This window comes from Ciconia boyciana, chromosome 3 (assembly GCF_034638445.1).
Source record: "Ciconia boyciana chromosome 3, ASM3463844v1, whole genome shotgun sequence".
Taxonomy (NCBI): Eukaryota; Metazoa; Chordata; class Aves; order Ciconiiformes; family Ciconiidae; genus Ciconia; species Ciconia boyciana.
The window spans coordinates 110,770,142-110,794,379 of record NC_132936.1 but is presented as its reverse complement, the minus strand read 5'-3'; the positions used below and the strand labels follow the sequence as shown (position 1 = coordinate 110,794,379).

Sequence of the window (24,238 nt, the reverse complement as noted above, 5' to 3'; positions counted from 1 at the left end):
AGGGTAACTGTGAACATTTAAATCTTAACTAATAAACCTTTAGGTCACAGGACAGATGAAAAGTTACAAGCATCTCAAAAAGCCCCAAATTCTACCACCATTTTCTCATCGTTTTCCCTTTCAGCTCCTCCCTCCCTTGCCCTTGCTAAAAAACATACTGCAGTGAAGCCAGGTGTTTTCAAACGGAAGCGAGTTGTTCTAAATTATGGAAAGTAATTTCTGAATACTATTTTTGTAACCAAATTCTATGTTCTTTATGTCCTTATCTATAATCTGCTTATTGCAAGAATAATGCAAAAACAGTTGATAAGTAAGTATTGGTGTAAGTACCTAGTTTAAATGAGGTCTATTTGATTGATACGTAAGTGGCAATACTCTGTCTCGACACTTGGTGGCATCAATATTTTAAAAAAAGTGTTAGACTGACAGAATGCAAGATTGTGGCACAAGCTACGTACTTTTTTCATTCTTGCCCCTTTCCCCAGTTTCATTGTAGGCAGTCCTTGCTTAAGATATTGCAATTAACTGATTCTACACTTCCATGTGATCACTCTTACCTTCATGGTGTTGCTTACAAAGTAAACAATGAGAAAAGGACTCGTTTTCCAAATTAACAAGTGTAAAATCAGAAACCTGTTTGACAGTGTAAGCCTGCTTCCTCTCCCCCCACGTAAGGGAATGAAATTTTTTTTGGAGAAAAACATGGTATTGTAAGGAGTGAGGATGGAAAGATCACAAATCTTCACCATTTGCAAAACCAGTAATTTATAGAAAATGTAACAGATGCATTTTTAAGCATCTCAATTTTAATATGTATCAAAGCTCTGGAAGTTACCCAAACTTCATTTCTTTTGCTGCAATGCAGATTGTTATTTAATTCTAAAAACAGGAAGGGGAGAACTTCTGATGTACTGAGCCCTTCTAATTCATAAGCTGTCATTCCTGTGTTTCTTGAGCTGATAATTAGGATTACCATTTTATCCAGTGCCTTAGTACCAAGTGACTGCAATTAAATTTTGAATCTTTTGGGGATGGATAGCATAAGGACTGCTAATGGAGTATGAAATTTAGCACCTTTACATAATCAGCTCACATTTATCACAGGTTATGAATGATCAAGCTTATTAACATCTTGATGCCTATTCAGTGTTCTGTACGAGATGAATTGCTGGCCAGTTCTGATTCTTACACCCTTCTCTCAGTATCATACAACCAGCCTTGCAATTTGTATTAATTATAACTTGCTAGATGGAGAGAAGGAATGAATTAATATCATCAAAACTTTAATTTTACTGTTGATGGTCTCAGATGAGGCATAAACCATGTGGTCAGAGGACTAAAGAGGGAAACTTGAACCACCACTGCTCTTCTTTCCTGTCTCCTTTTTGTCAAATAGCCACTGTTATATTCAGTAACGTTCTGTTTGGCTGTAGTATATGTATCAAGGGTTTAACCTTTTCTATATTAATTAAAATGTCAATTTTCTTGAAAGCATATAAAAATGCTGAGATAATTATATTTAGATTTATTATGATATAAACTTTTGCACAGTTACATAGAATAATATATATATGTATAATAAAATAACTACCCAGACAGTTTCTAACTAGAAATTGTTTTCCTTGATGTGGCTGGATGCCAACTGTACCAACTGTCTAGATGAAGAAAAGCCTGTGGTGTTTTGTTTGAAATACCATGTTTTAAAATGTAGGGTTCTGGTGTGGAATTGAATTGGACAAGCCTCATGGGAAGAATGATGGTTCTGTGGGAGGCATTCAGTACTTCAGTTGTCTTCCCAGATACGGTATATTTGCACCACCATCTCGTGTACAGAGGTAAGCACTGAAGCTGTTGTAATGTTTGTGTTGCTAAATGCTTTCTTAATATGTTTCCAGTGGGAAACAGTTTTGCAGCAGATATGGAAGAAATAAATGTTTTCTTCTGCTAATGGAAGTTTATAACCTCTGTTAAAAACCTGGTGGGTTTTAGATCAGCTTTTTGAAAGCAGAATATAAATTGGAAATGCAGCTCCCCCTGTTTCTATTGCAGCTACCTCAAGTATTTTCACTCCAGGGCCTCTGTTTCTGATACAGTCTGTGTTCATTAAACCTTACTTTCATGGCCCAATCCTGATGCGCTGAGCTAAATTTGGTTATAAAAGGAAGTTGCCCTTGGACATGACTGGAAATACTATTCTCATTCCAACTAACTGCGCAGAAGAACCAAAGCATCCACCACGTTGTTTGTAGTCTCTTTGTTAGGTTTCAGGCAGAAGATCTGAGGAATACTGTGCTCTCTCCTCCTGTATTTGTATCTAGTTACTCTGCCAGACATGTTCTTGCTTTTCTTTCCCTGAATATCCTAGCTCAGCCAAACTGTTCAAGAACTGGTCTCAAAATTATACATGCTGTCTTGCTGAGTAAAAGGCAAGTAACTTGAATAAACTAGTTTGCTCCAGGCACCTCTTACATACCAGCCTGATTACAACTGAAATGTTAAGTGTCTCTTGGGGGTGGATGGAGAACGGAAAGAATCAGAACTTAATCAATATTTGACAAGAAGGACCCCAGCAGTAGGTTTGTTCAGAGTTGAGTTGAAATGACTTCTTCATTGTGTTATTGCTTTTCAGACTAACAGGTTCTCTGGATTCTCTCACAGAGACTTCATCAAGTAAAATCAATCACACTTTTCCAGGTAGGAGCATAAGACACTGTGATTTGGCTTAGGTAGCCTACCGCAGGCTACCATTCCACCACCAGAACCTACTGCACAAAGCCCACTTCTCTGAGAGCACAAGAGATTTTCAAGGAACCCAAATGCCAGCCAATAGTCTGGCTGGTCCCATTTTAGCCTGCAGCAGGAACTGTGGCGTAGTGTGTTGTTATTAACCCTATACTGGCAGAAATAATTATGTCAGAGTGAAGATTGTTGACCCTCTTTCCTTATTACTGTATGGCATTCTAATTGGAGTTAACCATAAGTTGAACCTGCTCTTTAATCTAAATTGACATTGATGAAGGGATCAGTGTAGGGAGGGGTCCATATGAAATGGCTAAAACTTCTGTGAGATACTTGAAGTAGTTATTTTTCTTTTTCCTTAGCTAAGCTTTTTGTGAAAAGGCTGCTTCAAATTACCCTTGTTTGGTTTAATTTCATTTCTGTCCTCTCTGAAAATGTGAACATGTTATGGGCACTTACTTTCATGAGAAGTTTCATCACTTTAATTTCCAAATTGGAGGGGAGAATGTGTAGCAAATGTAGTGGAAGCAGCGTAAAAGAAAACACAAAGAATATGAGTTCATAAAGGTTGTGGTGTGTTGTTTTTTTTTTTTTTTTAAGAACTCCAGCACAGCTTATTAACCTTTCCACTTAGGTTTTAGACGCAGTCTAAGCACCACTTCTGCATCTTCACAAAAGGAGATAAACAGAAGAAACTCCTTTGTTAGGTGAGTGTCTTGAGTTTAACATGTTTGGGTGGGCTGGCTGTTACCTTTACTATTTCTTGTCCAAAATAAAATCTTTATGCATGTATAATATCTAGATAATATCTGCATATTCTCCAAATTCTTGTATTTGCACACAGCTGGGTGAAGTTCAGAGGGTCTTGTTAAAGGACTTCACTTTGTCCTGGTGATCCGGACTGAGCCTTGCATGTTAAAAGTTGTTTTGGCTAAACTCTTTCAAGTCCCAAATAAAATGCTTTGTACTGCTTAATTTACCTTTACTATCACCTATGGCAAATATTGTAGATCCTAGCATCAGGTGAAAGGAAATTGATTTTCCAATTATTTCAGACTGCCATGTGTACTAGCCTGTTAATGTTATTACATGTTTTGCTAGTGACATGAGATCAAAACCAATTTTTTTTTTTTTTTTTTTTATAAAGGGAGTTGAGGTTTTTTCCCATGCACTTCACTGAATTACTGATTTGCCCTGGGTGTTTTGTAGAAACAGGACACTTTTTTTTTTCTTTTTTTTTTTCTAACTAGATCCAAGAGCTCTGTGTTACGGCGCAGCTGGAGTAATACCACTACAGCTAACACTGAGGGACCAGTGAAGCTGCATGAAGGCTCTCAGGTTCTTCTGACCAGCTCCAATGAAATGGGGACAATCAGGTACATTGGTCCTACAGACTTTGCACCAGGGATATGGCTTGGACTTGAACTCAGAAGTGCCAAGGGAAAGAATGATGGCTCTGTGGGGGAAAAGCGCTACTTCACCTGTAAGCTGAACCACGGGGTCTTAGTTCGACCTAGCAGAGTAACCTATCGTGGGATTAATGGGGCAAAACTTGTAGACGATATTTGCTGAGCCAAAATGTGTTCATACAATAGGAAGTAAGTATTTAAAGCACACAAGACCCCATCTAGAATGCAAACTTATTTTTAAATTATTAAATCCGCATTTGCATTTTACATATATATAAGTATATATGTATGTGTGTGTATATATAATATATATTTTAATATATAGAGATAAAAAAAATATATATAGATAAAAAAAGTTCAGTCGCATTAAGAAGTGAAAGCACTGTTCTGTTTCTCTTAGTGAACCAGCCCTTGTCTGGGAAGGTTATTGCAAAAGCATCTTGGGTTTGAGATGCTGCATTATTTGAATAATGTTCCAGTTAGAGAATGCGAGTATCTCCAATATTCTCTAAAGTTGCTTTGTGATTCATGCAGTATTTAAACGATTTTCCTCCATGTAGTAATGAACTGATAATGCTTTGCGCATTGCCTGCTTTTGACAGAGGAGGTGGTTAATGAGTGACATTAGTCTGGTTACCAGGCACTTTGTCAATTCCAATACCAGCTGCTAGCAATAAGAAAGCAAAAAAAACCCCAACAAAACAAAAACCCCCTTTTTCCAACAGTTGTGAAGTATTTTTACATTTTATCATTCAGATCCCTCCTCTTCTCCCCTCCAGAACGCAAAAGGGCTGATAAATATAAGTATTTGCGGCTATCCTAGTGAACAGCAGCAATTAAATAAAAAGCCTTTAAAAAGCACAAATATGCTGCATGTCAGTCTGTGTAGTAAAAAGCACTTTTTGTTGTATGCATTTGTAGAAAGAGCTATGTACAAGAAGCACTCTTTAAAATAATGCACTTTGTACTCTCCTGGAGAGCTTTCCCTCATTTTTAAAGACTTTTTTTGTTTGGTGTGCTGCAGGCTATGAGTATCAGTTTTTAAATGCAAATAAACCCGGAGTGGAACTATACGTAATAGCCTCATCATAAATATTAAGTCTGTATAAATACAACTTGGTAATTCCTGCCAGTGGTATGGATTATATGCAGGGTTTTCAAGCAAGCTATTAACATTATTTGATTCGTTTGTGATACATGTTTCTTTTTGTTTCTTTCGGAACCGTTTCCAGTATAAATTTATTATAAGAGTCTTATGATAAATTAAGGATAATTTTAGGTACAGCATTGCAACACACCTTGATGTGATGTTATTTGCACATCAGCCTTTTAAAACAGCTAGTATTTTGTCCATGTTTTAAACATATAATGTATTTTAATTGCTCAGCATATGTAAACATTAGCTTATCAGGATGGTTTTGTGTTCCAGAACAGTCATTTTATTCTTAAACGATCTGCTTGCTCTTACCTCCCTGAAGAAGAGACACTTTAAATTACATCATAATATCCTATTTTTAGACAGAATTCTGCTGCTGTTATCTTCGAAATATTGCTGTAGCTATTTTTCCAGAGCTGTGTTTAAAATAATGCATATTGTAGTCTAACTTATGGGAATTTTAAATTGAATATAAAAGCTGTAAATTTGAATGTAAAAAAATCAATGCTTTATATTTGAAGATGCAGATATTCAGTGATGTACTGAACTTTGCTTTGTCCAATATCTGTTTCTTGCTGGTATTAGTAAAATGAAACCCTGATGAATAGTATGGCAAAAAATTTTCATTGGGTCGTTACAGAACATACATCCTCTCACTTCTGTGCTTATGTACAAATTAGGCAAACAGGATACAGCATGGAACAGCAACTGCAGTATATAAACCAGAAGTTTTTATATCTTCTAGCTAGTCGGTACAGAACTGCCAGTTGTCAAACAAAAGCATTTGTGCAGCACGTTTCACTGGTTTTGTCCCAGCCTTGTGCTCCTGGGTGGGCAGTTTAGTTTCTGTGATGAAACACTTATTATCAGAAATGCTGTTTTTTTCCTGCCTGACAAGATGGAATGGATGTAACGGCTTTATCTGATGGGTAGCTGGACTTCTTCAGGAGGTATGTAGGGGAATAAGTGTGTGGGTAAGGCAGCAAGATCAGGTGGTTTGTTATAGTCACACTATTTCTGTGTGGTGTATCTTGCACAGATGAAGGAATATATGGGAATAACCTCTTTCCAAGATTTTTCTAATTTGCTGGTAATTCTTTTTCTCCAAGGGTGTCAGGCTGCACCTTCCACAGCTCTGTAGCTACACCCAGTTCATCTGGAAGTGGGGTCTCAGTGGCCTGGGCTAGCAAAGACTGCAGGACTTCTTGAATCCTGTCTGATGGGTAGAGAAGAGGGCATGGATATTATCTGCGCATTGGTGTACTGTGCTTTCCCTTCAATTTCAGCTTCAGCTAGCTGCATACTTCTCCTGAAAGCTCTGGCTATAATGAGCTAGAGCACTGTAGGTTAGAGGAGCAAGTCAGGACTGTTATCAGTATGGAGCTGTTTTGGTAGCACTGAGGATCTTCTGCAAGAAAGCAAGAAGCAGTGTCAATTTATGCGGCCTAAAGTCCCTCCATTCCAGAAAGGATTACTGATGGCTGTCTTCAAGTTGGTGATGTGAAGGGATTTGTGCTTCCCTAAATCCAAGGTAAGTTGCCATAATCCTTTTCTCCAACTCTTGCAGGAGGACACTTCATGTCATAAAAAAAATTTCTGAAAATAACTGGCAGTGAAGTTTGAAATTAGGTGCTGTGCTGAGGTCTGTACAATCACAGCCCCAGACTGGTTAGAAAAAAGACAAATGATCCTCAAAGTCCCTATAAACCATATAAATAAAATATTATCTGTTGTACAAATAAACAAACAGATGGTCCCCAGCAATTCTCTGCTGCCTGTGCAGACTTTGAGGCTTGTCCTTGTTCCACAGCATGCCTCTGGGGTCCCGTTTCAGCAAAGGTACTTCTTCAGTGCTCTCAGCAATGAAATCTTTCAAGCTTTGTTGGACACTGGCTGGAAAGGAGAGGTCACAGGTGTGACAGGAGGAGGAGAACTTTCTTCAGGTGTTCCAGGATGGGGAATTAATTTCTAGTGAGTTCAGTCCAGCTGGATTCAGTGATTGTTTTGCAGATGTTGACAGTAATGGTTTTCTGGGCAGGGAGCCTGTGCTTTTAAAATGTTGCTATCCAGCAAGATCTGAGGCACAAGGATCCAAAACTGGCACTGCAGATTTGCAAAACATAACCTAGTTTCTCTGACAAGTTAGCTCTGTCACCTGTGAGAGTGTTGCACAGGTGGCAAGTCCAGCATTTATGTCAAGGCTTTTAACAGAGTTCAAATTTTGCAGAAGCCTTGTCAAACACCAGGTGGAAACTGAAACAGCGTCCATGAAAGCCACATAGCAGAGTACCCACCCGCATCCTTTTTGCTGCCTCGCTGCAGACAGACAACTCTGGAAAAAATGGAAATTAGAGCAAAGATTGCCAGCCAGCGCCAGATCCAAACCAGTATGTGGTGGCTGTCCGGTGAATAGCTCTACTCCTAGGAGAGCTCCCTTTTCAGTTAAGATAGCGAGGAACCAAAGTGTGGGGGAAATGGAGGGAGAGAAGAGGTGCCTGCTGGATACCTGCTCAGGAAAAAAGTCTTGTTAACTAAACCACAGCACTATCCTGCAGGAGAATGAGCATGTGGATAAGCAAGTGAAGGAGAATAAGGTTTATAGATAAGTCAGTCCTAATTTCAAGGACCATTTCTTGAGAAAGCAGCTACCTATGGCATAGGAGTCAATACTGGCACTCGACTGTATTAAAATACAGCTTATAATTAGACCTACTCAAAGTCCATGTCCAGACCCAAAGGAAAATGCTGTCTTAGGATATAAACATTTAGGAATGAAAACACCCAAAAGCCCTCTTCAACCTTGTACTTTGTTCTCTTTTTATACTGGCCCATTTCCTGTAGGTAAAAGCCAGCCTTGGTGGTTTGTAATAGAAGGAACGGCACCTTTCTCTGTAAGAAACTTGGAGGTATGACATTTGCAATGCAAACAAGTCTTAAACAGACAAACTGTCTCAGTTAAACACCACAGCTGCTCCTTTGTGTGTCGGTGTACCTTAATATTTCTGTAACTTTACCAAGTAAAAATTGATGTCCAGAGACCTCCCTCTGACATTGATCCAATCATTACACAGCCCAACACAGAGAAAGCCAGCTACAGTCATTTTATTTGTCTTCATGCCTTGTGGTTCACTACACTTGTTTACAATACAAATACACTATTCAATACAAAATACTCAATGACCATATATTAGTATTTTTCTTCATAGTATCCCTGAAGTGCACAGGCCCTTCCTTTATAAACAATGTTGCATAAACTGCTGTACATGAGACAGACACTCCTATAATGAAGCTTGTTACTAAAAGAAGCCAGATGCAGACAATTTGGACATTTTCCTGTGATGGGTTTAACTTTGGGACAGACAAACTGTGATGTCTTTGCTGCCATGAAAGGCTGTTTTATGCTATTCCTATGTCAAGGTTCTTGTCACCCAGAAGATAGGCTCAGTAACAGGAGCAGACATGCAAAGTTAAATCCTTCATTGCCTATTTCAGACCTCTTACATCATGCAGTGTATACACGACTGCGCCCAGCAGGGCTGCAGCTGCTCTCCCACTGAGCCTGCGTCCTTTTGTGAACACGCGGGGAGGGAAGCCAGTGGACCCGTGATACTACACCAGTGTGAAAGGCTGACTCAGCCAAATTAATGCAGCCCTTGTGCTTTCAACCTGTGGTACCTGTACCTCCTTCCCTCGCTACAGGAAAGCGCTTCTCCCACCACCACTCCTTCCACTGCTCCTCGAGGAAGTGTCTTGCCTCGCTTCATTTCCAGGCACATGATGGAGAAACAAGGTTCAGTAGCGAAAAGGAGGATGGAAGGACAACTGGAAAGGCAGATAAACAGGCAGCCCAACCTAGTTTACCTTCAGCAGCTTACAGAATGAGAAACCTACCTAACATCTATAGGAAAGAGGTAACATCCACATGGAAATAAGCCATTTTCAGAGTATGAGAGTGGTAGCACAGGATTTTCCCAGTCGTGCTTTAGATCCTGTAGATCATAGGCTTCCCGCTTTTCCACTGTAGAGTGAGGAAGACACATAAGACCAGAATGTAAATATTGCCAATGAAAAAGATTAAGAGTCTTAAAAACAAGTTCCTGAAAAAAATGTACATTGTCTTAATAAACTACATTTTAAAAAAATAAGTCATAGACAAAAATGTGTAAGAGGGTTAAAATAACTTGAATTTTTTTCTCCTACAACACTGTAAAAGCCTAGCGCGGAGGGGTTTAATAAGGGAATTTGGGATTTACACATGCCAGGGTGCTTTGGTCTGAGCTCAGGGTGACTTAAGCCCCTTCTGTTCCCTGTAGCTCCGAGAACTGAACAGGTGAATCTTTCTAGACACAGAAATTAAAAATTCCTGGTTCATGACTGGGCAAAATCCTCTTGCTAATGGTGTACAGCTACAGGAAATGTGCTAGAATGAAACTGCTAGAAATTGGAACAGAAGAAACATGAACACTGAGCACTTCCAGATGTTTTAAGAGAAATGCTAAAATAAATTCTATGAAGTACCTTCTTGTACAGAATTTAAGCCACAATCTCCTTACAACCGTGTCAAGTGAATTACTCAGCTCTTTACACAACACCCAGTGTCTATAACCTCTGAACTGCAGTCTGTTAGCTTTACCCCAGCACACAAAGCCGAGTTTCTGTTGTTTCCCTCTGCCCTACCCCTGGGAAAGCCCTTCAGAAGCTTCTTTCCTACCTCGCTGAACAAACTGCTGCTAGCAATTCTTCCACCCAGGGCAAACCTGCATGGCAGCTGCAGCTCTCACATGCTTACTGGTTAAATGTTACAATCGTTTCTGTCAGCCTTTCAGCTAATTTGAGATGCTGTAGTAATTGACAGTGCCGGAGTGTGAATTGGTACTTTAGTGACAGACGAAACAGGTATAATTAAGGAAAGCTTTCTTCACATCATCCCAATGATACAAATACAATCTTGCATTGTCACTGAAATCCCAGCAATGCTTTGGCAACGGGACAGACGCTTATAGTTAAGCAATGCAAATACAGAATGACCAGGAACTGTCATGCGCTTTCTTTGATGCAGCCTGCACACAAGTAGCAGAGCACTCTTTGGTCCAGGCCATTAATTAATGGAAATCATTTGTCATTGATGGTATTATTTATTTTCTAAGGAAGAGGACAGGCAAATGCTCCAAGCCTTGTTTCCGAGTGGCAAGATTCGATTAGCATCAATATTTACAAAACAATTTTTGCAAACTGGGGTACTGTGCTTGGACAGCACTCAGGGGTACCAAATCAAATGCTTGCTGTGGAAGAGCTCAGAGATGTTATGGTTTTTACATTAAAAATTACCCCAAACTACATTTCTGAATTCCAAGAGCTCAGAGGAGGGATTTAAAAAAAAAGAAAAACAAAAACCCAAAAGCCAACACAAAAAAACCCCCCACAACAAAACATTTTACACTGGAGACACAGGAAGGAAGCTTACTTAAAACCAACTGCTAGTGCTGACAGTATTTATCTCAATGCACTGTACTCAGCAGACCGGAGAATTTCAGTAGTAATTCACCACGTCCCCTGACCAGAATTATCTCCTCACGTATTCCATAGGTAAGAAGCAGTAATGTGTTTAGCTCCTTCATTTTTTACAGCTCCCATTCTGTAAGAGTATTTCAGTTGAAATTCTGTGATAAAATAACTGCACGGCACAAGCTGCAGAGCTGTAATCACGCTATCACCATGGCTGGGGAAAGCTTGCCTTTCCCCTTTCATCCCCACAAACTAACTTATAATCATCTTTTGCAGCTCGTGCTTTTAAAGCTTCTTTAGAAATGCTACCTTTAACATCATAGCGTGGCAGCTTATCTGCATTTGTGCAGCATCAGAGGTGCTGCCTCAAATCCAAGAATTAATAATTTCAGCTAGTCAAAGATCATTAACTTCACAACTTTTTGTTCTTGTGTATTCTTTAAGAACGCTCATCAGTATACAGGTCAGGTTCTGTCCTCAGTTACATGTAAGAGGCAGGGCAGCAAAAACTCAGTGTGTGCTCCTATGCAAAGAAGAGTTAAAGAAAACAATGAGGAGCTTCAGCCCTTCTGAAAATGAGAAAGCTGGAATATTTAAATGAAAATTGCTATTATATGTGAATAATATACTAGTGTAAGAAATGGTTCTGATGGTGATTACCTCCTGAATTAATCAGCTTTCCTGAGACTCTAGAAAAGTACCCCATTGAATTTACTGAGCTAGAGAGAGACCAGTGTGACACTAACACATTCCTAAGCTAGACAGAATCCCTCCCCAGTGGCTATTACATGACAAGAGCTGCGAGCCTAATAACCTCAGAGATCACAAATATTCTCTTAGTTCAAACTAAAGAAGCCTGTGCACAGCAGCACAACACCCGAAACCCTCATTATCCCCACCAAGCCCACGCAGCAGTGGTGCGATGCATCCCTAGCAGACGAACATGAAATTCAGAGCAGCCCCTGACTCAAGCTGACCCCAACAGAAGAGCACAGCCCTGTTAACCAACCACCACACACAATTTTGGCGTTCCTCTAAAAAAGGGTTTCAGTTCTGTGTATCAGAGATGTCAGAAAGGCAGGTTAGGAGAGCACACTACCTGCCCCCTCTAATGTTTTTTTTACAAGGGTGGTGGCCCAAACCAAGCCCTTTTGATTTCAGTCTGCACGTCTCAAAGGTTAGGAGTATGCATATGCGGATTCTGGTTTGTTCTCTTACGAAGACAGGAAGCTTACCTTAATGTTTGGATCCAGGGCCAGATTCAGAGTCACTTCACTGAAACAAAGAGTCTCGGACTGAAGAACACCTTCACATTCCTTTGCTGATGCTCCAGTACACCCATTTCTATGGAAATAGGCACCCCTTTTTTGGATAGCGTTCATGCTAAAACAGCTCCTTGCAACGCTAAGTTGAAGTTACTAACGCACATCTTTACACGTGAATTATTTCCTACATCTATGTTTTGACAATACACTTAACTGGAATATTTTTCATGCACAAGGTGTACAAAATGACTCAATGCAGTGTTTGTCTTTAAACCACTATCGTACGCGTATTTTGTTAAAGGAACAAGGGCTTTAAACCTTTCAAATACAGACAGTATCTGGCATCCGGATTGTGGCACGATGTAGTCTTCTGCCTTTATGTTGTTGTTTGTACAGGGTATGTCAAAGGCTATTGTAAACCTCTGAGGTGTGCAGGTGGCTGTCCATTTGCAGGGCACGGTGAAAGTTTCTCTCGTGACCATAGTCCTTTAAAACTTCACCTTGGCTCCACTTGACGTGCACAAGGTTCCTGATGAAGGACATTCCTACTTTTGTAGGACAGAAGGAATTTTAAAGGGCTTTACTCAGTTTTAGTGCTTAAGCACAGAAAAAAGAAAACAAAACAAAAAACGCAGCCAAACATGCCCCCGCCCCAACGCAGAATGCCTCATAGCATCTACACCCATCCTCTATGCTTCCTCTCCTCTCTCAAGCGATGCAGTATGACCAGTGTCTTTCTATTGCCCTGCCAACACCCCCATAACCACTGTGCATTCAAGGACTTTCGAAGACCGGACTGTAGCTGGAACACAACTTGGGAATGTGCCATTGCGTCAGCATTCAGCGCTGTTGTATCCTTTTTCGGTTTGGATAGAGGATGCTCTCCCCAAACCCACTACAACCTCTGCCAGCTGCAGGAGATCTCCAGGTGTTCCACAGCAACCACAAGTTTGGCACGGAAAACCCCAGACATGAAACACTCAAGGCAGTGAGCCGCGGCTTTACATTTAAGCAGAGAACGCACAACTGAGAAAAGCTCACAGGAAGGGCATGACAACAACCATGCGTATGAGTTGATGCAACAGCAGCTGGGCCTTGCAGTTAACATCTGTTTCCTGTATCCTCCCTCCCCCTTGTTTCTTTTACTGTATTGGTGGGGCTCTGGTGATTTGAAGCCTCTCGGGTTAGTTGAAATTACAGCTTCGAGGGTGGCACTTTTGGAGCAAGTTGGCACAAAATGGAAGGTAATGCTGTCAGATCCCTTGCTCATGGTGTATTGGGTAACAGGACATCTCTTCAAGGCTCAGGGGCCACAGGGGGAAAAGTCAAGAGGGTAGAGGGCTCTCACGGCCCCTGCTGGGTTATGTGGCTCTTGTTTCTAAGGACGGGGTCCTCGTAACTGCTAGCGCAAGGTGGCGTGGAGGCTTCCAAGGGTAAGCCCTGCTGTTGGTATCCATAGTTGACATTCCCACAGGGGAAGTGGCGGAGCCTAAAGAGAGGCACTTCTTTAACACTTGCTGTTAGGGAAGATGGCTCTAATAGCAGGGAGGAGCCTGGCAGCCTGCCAGTCACAATGTTGGGCCCCACAGTACAGTTTCCTTCCTGTCCCAAATTCTCCCTCTCGGGCATCTCCTTCTCCAGCAGAGAACTGTTTCTGCTGGCCTGCTTCTCTGCAAACCAGGAACCGTAGGTTGGATTCCAGAGGTTGGTGGGCTTGTTTCTGGAGCCCCGGCTTTTGTGCAGCTCAGAAGGGGGATTGGACTGGGCATAGGCCATGTTGATATGTCCCCCTGCTGAGGCTGACTGCACCTTCCCCGGCACTGGCGGTTCCAAGGCTCCCATTTTCCCTAGAGGTTTTCCAGCAGTGATGGCTGATGGCAGGGGTGGTGGAGATGGCAGAGTTTGCTTGTCATCCTTTCTGTCTTGGTGTGTGGAGACCAAGAGAGGAGGAATTTCTTCTGGATCGTCGGGGCGCATCGCTACCTTCTCCTCCTCCTCAGCTGATGGGCCATATTCTACGGGCAAAGCAGTGTTGATGACATCTGGATCCTGCCGGAGAGAACAATGAGAATTTCGCAAAGTGTGCTACTATCATGTGCACTCGGACTTGATTAAAAACCTGACATCTGACAGCTGTCACACTATGATCACAGAGCATCGTTCCCACTACCCAGAGCCCGCATTCCATGTGTAGAGGATGCTGACAAAATGCAGTTAGCCATGAGATGCAGTGGGATACCCTTAAAATCGAACTCTTTAAAAAAAAGCAACCCTAAAACTCACCACAGAACAGCAGAGGCACAAAAACAATGAAAAACATTTTTTATGTCCAGCCAAATTTCCTGTGGGAATGTTGTTTTGGAATCTATATCATCTCGAAGTTCATAACATTCTCAGATAATATTGAGAAAGTTTCAGCCATGAAGGTATTGCCTCCACACAACAAGGGAGGAATGGGAATGCAGACAGAAGGCAATACTGGCAGACCCCTTGAAGCCTGAATCCACAGGGACTGCGGTTGTGAGCTATTTAAGCAGTTTTGAAAATTAAACTGAGAGAAAATGTGGTGATCTGGGCAACCTTTAATTATTGCTAGACGCCATGGCAAGCTATAGATAGCAGAAAACAATGGCTCCCAATCCCAGGATCCAAACACACATGAAAAACAGACCAAGCCTCCCAAACAGCGAGGGAAAGCAAACTGACTGAGGCAAATAACTGTGTGAGGCCACACAAGAAGCCTGCGCTGATGCAGGCAGCAAAATTTTTCCAAACTGCTCCACTCCTCATAAGCTAAAAATGGTGGTAAAAAATAAATCAGATTTTGGCCTGGAAAGCCAGCCACATCCTTTCCCCATTGCCTAGCCTTAGAATTCCCACTCCTTTAGCGTGGCTGTCTCCACCTGCCTTCTCCAGCGCAGTCAGATTCAGAAAATTGCCAACAGCTGCAGAAGCCACCTGCAAAGGGTGCTCTGAGCCAGGATGATTTCTGCTCAGTGCTGACCATGCCTTAAGGGTAAACACAAGTGACATGAAGCATGTGAAGTGCATATGGGTGCTGGCCTGCCTAAGCTCTTCTGCTTGTTGGAATCTGTGCCTTTATAAGCAGAAGCAGAGCTACAGGTTTGCTATTTGTAAAGCTGTGTAAGCTTGTGTAAGCCTGTGCCTTTCAGCAGTGAAAGACAAGAAGGATCAACCACTGGCTGAAGTAAATATCCCAGCCACTGGTCTCAGGCTGACGTCAGTCTCCCTGGACTGCAGTAATGCAGTGCTGCCTCCTCTTCTCGTGTTCTGGCTTGCCTAGACTGCTCCTCAGGAAGAACCCTCTCCACCCATCTCATTCGAGACGAATGAACACCGATACCTGAGTGCAGTACTCAATCCTCTCCAGGATTATGGCAAAATTCGGCCGGTCTTCAGGCTGGTGCTGCCAACACTGGGTCATAATGCGATAACTGAAAGAGCAGAATGGGAAATGGTCATAAATGGTGGATCTTGTTGGTACATAACAGCTAGTCACTGCAGCTTAGAAACCATAAGCACGCATCACCACTCTGACTTCTAACAAGGAAGAGTGCTCTGCCTTCCCTGGAGTCAGACAACTGATGTACTGGTAACCACTGAAATGTGGCCACCAGTGGGGTGAAATCCACAGCACATCAGAGAAATAACTCACCCACCCAAAATCCCTTGGACAATTCACTAAAGGCAGGCAGGGCTACAGATAACGGAGCCCAGTTTTCCCTACCTGTGAATAGTCTTATGCACTTGCAGTTTCACAGCTAACCTAAGACACAGAAATATTGCACCATCTTTGACCAAACAAGCAGTGGACAGTACTTCTCAAAGGGGCCCTGAATTATTCTCCAGAACAGACAGAAAAATTAAATAGTAGAGAAGTCACTGGCACTCAAGTCCAATAAGGCAGATCAGCCATGATAAGATCAATCTTAAAAGTCATTAACTTTTGACTAGAGAACCGCATTTGAAACAGGAAGTTATTTGCATGAACATATCAGAGTTAAAATCTCATACACAGGGCCAGGGCAGTTTTTAGGTGGATCCATCCTTCCTCCATTGGTGACAAACTCCAGAACCTCCTGGTTACTTTTGCTAGGGTAGGGCATGTATCCCAAAGAGAATATCTCCCACAGCAATACGCCAAAGGACCTGAATACAGAAGCGAAAGAAAACAAAGTGAAGGACACGGGAACGACCATCACTGAGGGGCAATGCCCTTAGGTACAGTACGGTCAGCATGTGCTCAGGCAGGTTGTGGAAATCACTGCTTCAGGATTCAGACGTAAATAAGCTGCAGTTGTAACAGTGGACTTTGAATCATTTAATGAATACTAGTAGTTGACTGTTAAGTGAGTGAAGTCTACAATATAGGTAGGTAAATATGGTTGCTTTGCCCTTGTACTCAGCACTGTTCAACTAGATGTAACAAATGTCAAAGTCGGGTTATGCTTTTCTGAGACATCAGCCACTGCTGGAGAGAGGACTGAGTGGAGCAGTGGCCTGAGCACTTATGACAAACTTTTCCTCTTGAATAAGCTACCCTGTGTGAAATAACATGCCAGTGAATCCCCACTGATGCTCTGAGCCCCACAGCCCCCACCTGTAGCTCAGAGTACAATAAGAATGTTCCCTAGCTAACACCACAGCCCTGGGCCTGTGTGGTGTGGCCTGCAAAGCCCTGGGGACAATGGCTGGGACAGGACCCCCTCCAAAGCATTCATCTGGTCAGCTGCTTGGAAATCACGATCTTGTGGATTAAAATTGCAAAGAGCTATGTGCAGCAATGGGAAACTTCTGCTTGGTGCTGAGACAGGCAGCAGCTCAGCTGTATGAGCGAGTGTACCTCCACCCCTCTGCTGGGGCTTGTTCAGGAGCTGTGTCCTGCCCACCAGCCCCTTCCCCTCCACCCATGTCCCAAGCTCTTGCCTCCTGCTCACCCAATTTCCCTCTCCCTCCTCTGGCCACCAGCAAGTCAAGAGCTTACAGTGCTGCTGCAGGCCAGGAGAAAGATGAAAGCCACAATACACGATGCCCTTCTCCCTCACTGGCAGGATGGATCCTGCCTGCAGTCTCCCGTGCTGCTTTCCTCAGTGTGGAACTAACGCTTTCCTCCCTGTAGCAGCAAAGCAGCACCTGCATCTGCCTCAACCTCCCTTCCCTGCCCGCTCACCTCCCCAGCAGCACCCGCCTTTGCACAGATCTGATCTTTCTGTTCCCTTGTCTCCTCCAAGATTACTGGCTCTGAAAGCCCAGCTTGCCTTTTTAGTAAAGGAGAAATGAACAAGAACATGTGTTTTTCACAAAATATTCACACTTTACAAAAGGGGTTACAACACAGACAGACAGACGGGACAGAGAAGGAAAGGAAGCGTACCATGTGTCTGTTTTTGATGTAAATATCCCTTCCATGAAAGCCTCAGGAGGCATCCATTTGACAGGCAACATTGCACACCCACCCTTCCGATAGTAGCTGGCTCTGCAAAGAACAAACAAAACAAAGAGTCAGCCAAGAATTCAGAAAATGCCATTGATTCAGGATTTTTATAATTACAAATGTTAAAATTATGAGCCAGAGGAGAGACCAACTTAGGCGAAACAGCATGGCAGAGAAAATGCTTAAGAGACCTGTTCCTTCTCACAAAAATAGTGGAAATGGGCAGACCATGGAAGGACTGCTCTAATCTCCCTTGCTTTAGGCCTGATCTGGTGAACCCAAGTTATCCTTATCTGTGTGCATACTCCCAGTCAATTACTCACACAGTAAACTGCTGCTGGCAGAGCCATCCTCCTGCACTTTTCAGCCACAGCAAGATCTCCACCTCACCTCACATGTAGTCACCTTGAGCATCTACACCAAAAATAAACAAAGCCTGTCCCATATGTGCCCAGCCTAAAGCACTGCAAGTGAAATCCAAAACCCTTTATAAGAACGAGGAGCTTGACGAGGAGGATGCTTGGCCATTAGAGCTGGGGCAGTAGTACAAAAATCAGCCTCCCGTGCTCCTGAGACAGGAATTACATCAGTCCTTTAGTGTCGTCGTCATTTAAAATAAAACCTACAAGCCCCAAATCCTGTGCTGGCAGCTGCAGGAGGCTGCTCATGCAAGCTGGTATCACTGTTCGTAACTACACAGCCTGAGCATCCAAAGGATATTCCTGGACAAAGAAACATGTGCAAACTTCAAAGGCACCTTTGAAAACTCAGCACCAAAGCGTTCGTCTTGGCAGTCGGTTCTGCTGATTGTGTGAGTGTGACAGATGCTACTTTGTCCCAGCAGAGTCCCATCTGACACTGGGGCAAAAGTGGGGGCTCTTTGTGAAGGGAGAGAGGGGAAGGAAAAAAAGAAGTAGCTCTGATACACTTGGGTTTCTGAAGGTAGCACTCTGTTTGCATCACCTCAGGCTGTGACACTGCCAGATCTCAAGCTAAGCAGTGCCAGGCCTGGCTTAGTAATTGCACAGGAGAATCCCCAAGCAGGAAAGAAAGAAGGCAAGGCACTGGAAAAAACAGTGCGGGTGACTGAGTACGAGGCATTCCTTCTTCCAAGTCAGAGGCAAATCAATTCCTCAGCACAGCAGGACATGGTGCTGCACTTCTGGAGGTGCTATCTGGAAGATGAGATATCAAACTGCAGCCCTGACTGCTTGTGGCCATTAAAGATTTCCTGGCACTTCTTGCAAGAGCAGACTAGTTAACCCTGTGTCCTGGCTGAATTCCAGTTCGGGTGATTACATTTTCCTGACCTTCCTCTGCACCTTCCTCCTTTATCTGCAGTAAATTGAGGAGATTTACTGATGACACCAAACCAAAGGGGCAGGGGTAGTGTCAAGGAGAGAGATTAAACTCAGAATGATTTGGGACCACAAAACAAAAGGGCACATCAATGCCGTTCAGTGTGGAGAAAGTAAAGACAAGAAACTGAGGACAAGGTACAAGAGGGAGGAAAAATGCCTTCCATGACTATCAGACTTCATTACCCAGAAGAAAGCTGTAAGGAATGGGAAAAGTCTCCAGAACACAGTTAAACTACAGGTGAAGGCAAACACCAAAAAAACATTAGCTGGGATTCATCAGGATGGAATCTCTCCGCTCTCGCCTTGCTAGGTTTATGCAGAGCAGCGCATGAGCCTGCTCTCCTGCACAAACGCTGCTCCTCCCTCATTTTAGTGAGCTTCCACTTGCGGATACCCTGGGCTTAGCTCTGCTACCTGTATATATCCCGGGCCATTCCAAAGTCTCCAATTTTAGCCACTCTCCCAGGCCCTCGACAGGTAAGGAGGCAGTTCCTGGCAGCAATATCCCTACAAGGAAAGGGAAGAAAAGCAACAGAAAGAGAAGAACCACTTAATCATTTGACAATTTTGCAAGCCAAAAAGAAAACAAAACAAAGAATAATACCTACTTTCCTGAGCTGCAGAGAGCCCACAACAGCCAGAAAAGTCTGTATTTATGGATAACTACTGATGTCCCAAATTCCAATCTACCCCAACAGCAGGAGCTGTTCTGCTCTTTAACATTTCCTCTTTAAACTTCATGTAACATCTTCCAGCTGAAAGGATGGGCCTCCTGTGAGCCTCCCTTCACCCCAGGAGCTATTTTTAAGTCTCTAAGGAGTTGCAAGCAGTGGGGCTGATTTCAGCAATGTACTAGTCCCAACACCAAGCTGTCCGGGGAAAGATCTACTGACCTGTTCCTAGCGTGCTTGTTCAAATATTGTCAAACGGGCGTTGTACTGTCAGAGACAGGCAGAAGAACAATGTGCAGGTGTTGCTCTGAAGACTGAAGGTAGGGGCCTGAATCTGTGTATGTAGGTAAAGCTCCAGCTCCACCTCTGCTGGGCTGAAGTACACCTTGAGATCTGGATAACATGGTGGCATACCTTGTGGGTTACTCTTTCAGAAGAGTGAACTACAATCTCTCTCTACTCATCTCTACTCAGTGGGCAGAATTTTAGACACTTGCCAAACACCTTGTTCTGCAGGAGCAGGTAACAATAGTCATGAGGTGTTGCACTCCTGGCTGTACTTGTACAGCCATTCTTCAAGAGGGAGAAGAAAAGGGTTCCAGAATGAGCAGAAAGGCACTAAGCAAAATTCATAACGGGGAGAGTTCTGAAGACTTCTGTCACGAGACTTGTGTTTCCATTTGCAGAGTAGCCAAACAGGCTGCACAAGTACAGGCACTGTGAGAGCTCAGGATCTTTGGTAAAACTACAGACGTCTACAACCTGATTTATAGCAGCTTTTCTGTTAATTGCTTCTATTATTTTTATTTTATCTACCTTGTTTAAAGCTATCCAGCCACTAGGGTGCAGCAGGACATAAACATATCAAGCAGGGCATTACGAGTCTGTGCTGGCCTGTATGCAAGTCATGCCCATGCTGACACAGATGTGTTCACCTACCTGTGAATGAAGTGGTTCTCCTCCAGGTACTGACACCCACAAGCAATGTCGCGAGCCACGTGGAGCAAGTCCAGCATGGAAAGGGAGGAGGGCTGATTCTACCAAAAGACAAGGGACAAACATGGGTTAAAAGCAAGAACATAGCATGATTTGTCACTGATACAGCGCTGGGGACTCTCCAACAAGTGACGTAGCTCAGGTGTTAATACACAAAGGGATTACAAAAATGTTGCAAGAGAGAGTTCATATCCATGAACTATGCAAAGGATGTGCAGCCCTGATGTCATACAAATCCCAGGGACAAAATCAGAACAGCTGGATTCGACTTTCCCGCTCCATTGGGATGGGCCTGTAAGAATTTCCCCCAGTTCTCATGTGAGACGCTTCTGAATTTTCAGCATGATTTTTGAGGAGATCTGTAGCCTGAACTGGTCCTCACTCAGTTCTTTGTATTATTACTAGCTCCTCTCTAAAGTCACCTTGAACAATGAGAATGACATTTTGTATAATGGCATGAGTCACATTTGCTCTTTCCCTCCTCCACATCTGTGTAGGTTTTGTCTTGTCCCTCAGAGCACTGACACAAGGTTTGTGTAGCCAACGGCTATGGAAGACTAAGGCTGCCTGCTCCTTGTTCCTGCCCCTCTGATGAAGTCTACAGCCCTTGCCAGCAGGAGCCAGACGCTTTAGTGAAAAGGGCAGGCTTAGCCCCGGCTCGCGTTTGCTGGCCTCTGAAGCCAATCCATCAGCTTCTGCACTGAGGTGTGAATCGGTGAACCCTGCGGCCAGTCCTGTGGGGGAGGAGGAAATTGCTGCTGCCAGTGGGGTGATGACAAACAACTGGGTGGCAGTGACTGCTTATTCCACAGCAGCCATTTGCTAGCCAAGTATTTATCTGTGGGCTTAGTTATTGGACCAAACAAGCCTATCCCACCCTCTAGCGCTCTCTTATGACACCTACGACTCTGACCAGTGCTCAAAAGGCACACCTGCCCATGGGTCTCTCCCACTGATGCACAAACCAGCATGGGTTCGCCAGTGACAGAGACTGCTGGCTCTGCCAGCCCGTCTGTTGTGATGAAACATATCTCCAGACTGATGCGATGCTGTGCTGGCCATCCCACCTGATCTAATCCACTGCTAACTGGGACTGGAAATAAGTCCAGGCTCTGCAGCAGGCAGCAGCCTGTAGTTAAACAGTGGGCATTGGCTGGTAAAACCTAAAAAAGTCTTAACGTCTTCTGAAGAAATTAGGAAAAACCTGGCCTCAATACTTGACTAATGAAATAACTGAAAAATGCTGCATCTCTGCGTGAACAAAGCCTGCTTTTTTAGTGCAGTGCCATAAAGCAAAATTGTTTGTGAATATGTATCATCTGCCTGTATTTTATTATTTACACAGTATAGTTCATTGCATATATATACTTAACTGATTCTTTAAAACACAGGACTATGCCACCCCCTAAACCTTTCTTTTTGTAGAGTAACGATTTCCTGAAAACATAAAGCCTTTTCCCCCTCCCGCCCTTTTGTGGGGAGGGGGGCATAATGTTTTTTACCGCTGGGAGTTAAAGTGACTCACCAGCTACACAAGATGGCTACAGTAAGAAAGGATGCAGATGCCTTCTTTTTCCCTTTCAGGGCATAACCAAACGGAAATTAATATCTCGGTCTACCTATTCCCTCCTCTTCTGAGCAAGGGTCAGAAACGTGAAGTGAAAACCCGAGTAAAAAGCCCAATTCTTTATTGTGCAATCGATTCCAGACCTGAGCTATACTGCAAGGCAGTCAGTAGGCTTAAGCCACAAGCTGATTTGAACAGCACAGCTTTTTTATCTTTTTCCCTTTTTTTTCCCTTCCTTCCCCTCCTTGGATGAATTCCTTCCACCTTTTATTTGGCTAAATACAGTCCTAAAACAGATGTGACTGCCCAGCCAAGGACAATTTAGCCATGTAATTTGTTTGAAAAATGGAGGTTTGGGATTCATTTTGCAAGGGGAGCAGCCTTGAGACACCAAAAGATTCACTTTACAGCTTTGGCTCCCCAGATGAATGGACAACGCCAGCTGCAATGCACCGCTGCTCAGAGCAGTGGGCATGCTGGAAGCACTAGTGTGACACCTCCCTAGGTGAGGCTCAATCTTGCTAAAGGTGAATGAAATCCTGTGTACTGTTCAGTGTAATCACTGCTCTGTGCAACAGGCTGCACAACACAAAGGGGGGGAATCATTTATCTGTATACGATTTATCTTCCAGAGCTGTTCTTTGATTGCTGTGCTGCGTGTGAGAAAGATCAGCACTGAACTTCCCAGAATGGACAATTCTGCAACGCTCATCATGAGCGAAGGCTCCAATTCCAGGTGTCTCTCAGTCTACCAGACTGCGTCTCTCCAGACGAGGGGGAAGGGGTAATCCTGTAATAGATGTGAAACTTTATTAGAAATGGAAGACAGAAACCCTTCCGGGCTGTAAACCCTGGACCCATGGAGAAGTATGAATCTGAAGCTTATGGAGTAGACCTGGCTGGCATAAACTGACAATATTCCACAAGAGTCACTAGTATTGTATCAGTAATGTTGGATGAACATTTGGCTTACACATATGATCATTCTTGCTTAGAGTCCAGAAAAATCATTACGTGTCGGCTGAACATTGCTTTCATTATTTACATGAAGAACACAGGCGAACAAGATGCAATAACCGTGCTGGCAGCATCTTGATCTCCCATTAAGTTGGATCCCATGTCCTGATACCTCCTGCAGTACCTCTAGCTTCCCATTTCATGTCCCTCACAATGTCTTAAGTTCCCCTTTCCCTTGCTTCACCTTCTCCTCCACCATTCCCTCTGCTCCTTTCCAGGCTTTTCAGTGGCTGAGTACATGGCAGCATGCTGCATGTGTCTTGCTGTAAGTCACACAAGTTCTTGCTGGCCAGTGGCTAGTCAAACAAGACAACTGTTTTGCTCAGTGGTTGCTCTAGTGTGGTGCTTTCTTTTTCCTGAAGCCTTGGAATTAATGCCAAGTTAATACCTTTCACACCTCTATTAAATTTAACTGAAACTGGCAAATGAATTTGAAGTTACTGGCAGGGGAGTGGGGAGAGCAACTGGGGGATGAAGGTAGAGAATGAACACGTAAATCTCTCTGCAATCAGGCTGAAAGCAGAAGTAGGTGGGAAAGATAAGTTAGTAAGGAAATAAGATGGAAAATACAAAACTGGAAAAAAACAAGGGGAAATGACAACAGTAATTCATACGGTGCTTACTGCACAGTAAGCAGTGCACCTCTGTTACTGAGTAAGTCAGCTAGGTCTCGTGTGTTCAGTTAACTCCTGTTGGAAGCAAAGCTCATCGAAGCCTGTTTACTCTGCACTGTTCTTGTCTTTCCTTTCCTTTAATGGGCCTGGAAAGCGAGACATCCAGTCTGCTATGCCTACCTTCTGCCTGCCTTCCTCGAATGAGCAAAAGGAGGAACAAAACAGCTCAGGGTTCATTAAGAGCAGTGATACATCCAGCAGTACTGAGCCACAGGTCTTACATACAGAGATTCTGTCACACCTCAAGTATATGCAGAGGGTAAATCCACTTCCACAGCTGGATCCCATATTTCACAGAGCACAACGCCCCCCACACATCTCATCTCTCATCAGTCAGTCTCCTAGCCTCATATTTTCTGAGCCAGCAGTCAAATATGTGCACCAGAGGCTGATTTCTCAGCACTCGCAGGTGCCATTAGCCCC

The 24,238-nt window shown here is 43.3% G+C and overlaps 2 protein-coding genes across 8 annotated transcripts in view; one reads left to right on the top strand and one right to left on the bottom strand.

Moving 5' to 3' along the window:
* Window positions 1–9,155, top strand: part of CLIP4 (CAP-Gly domain containing linker protein family member 4) — a 36,258-nt gene extending 27,103 nt beyond the window's left edge. For 5 of the 6 annotated variants that reach the window (XM_072857087.1, XM_072857088.1, XM_072857089.1 and 2 more), the window contains 5 exons: window positions 1,712–1,835; window positions 2,630–2,694; window positions 3,374–3,446; window positions 3,990–6,835; window positions 9,004–9,155. In XM_072857087.1, the coding sequence (XP_072713188.1) occupies window positions 1,712–1,835; window positions 2,630–2,694; window positions 3,374–3,446; window positions 3,990–4,311 (584 nt within the window). In that variant the 3' untranslated portion in view covers window positions 4,312–6,835; window positions 9,004–9,155. Of the gene's footprint in view, window positions 1–1,711; window positions 1,836–2,629; window positions 2,695–3,373; window positions 3,451–3,989; window positions 6,836–9,003 lie in introns of those variants that run through there. The other variant, XM_072857090.1, reaches the window with a different exon arrangement.
* Window positions 9,156–9,195: 40 nt separating this feature from the next.
* The window catches only part of ALK (ALK receptor tyrosine kinase), a 323,117-nt gene continuing 308,074 nt past the window's right edge, over window positions 9,196–24,238 (bottom strand). For both annotated transcript variants that reach the window (XM_072857093.1, XM_072857092.1), the window contains 7 exons: window positions 20,501–20,598; window positions 19,305–19,397; window positions 17,470–17,571; window positions 16,110–16,244; window positions 15,439–15,529; window positions 12,045–14,123; window positions 9,196–9,322 (listed from right to left, as the gene is read on the bottom strand). In XM_072857093.1, the coding sequence (XP_072713194.1) occupies window positions 13,419–14,123; window positions 15,439–15,529; window positions 16,110–16,244; window positions 17,470–17,571; window positions 19,305–19,397; window positions 20,501–20,598 (1,224 nt within the window). In that variant the 3' untranslated portion in view covers window positions 9,196–9,322; window positions 12,045–13,418. The remainder of the gene's footprint in view (window positions 9,323–12,044; window positions 14,124–15,438; window positions 15,530–16,109; window positions 16,245–17,469; window positions 17,572–19,304; window positions 19,398–20,500; window positions 20,599–24,238) is intronic.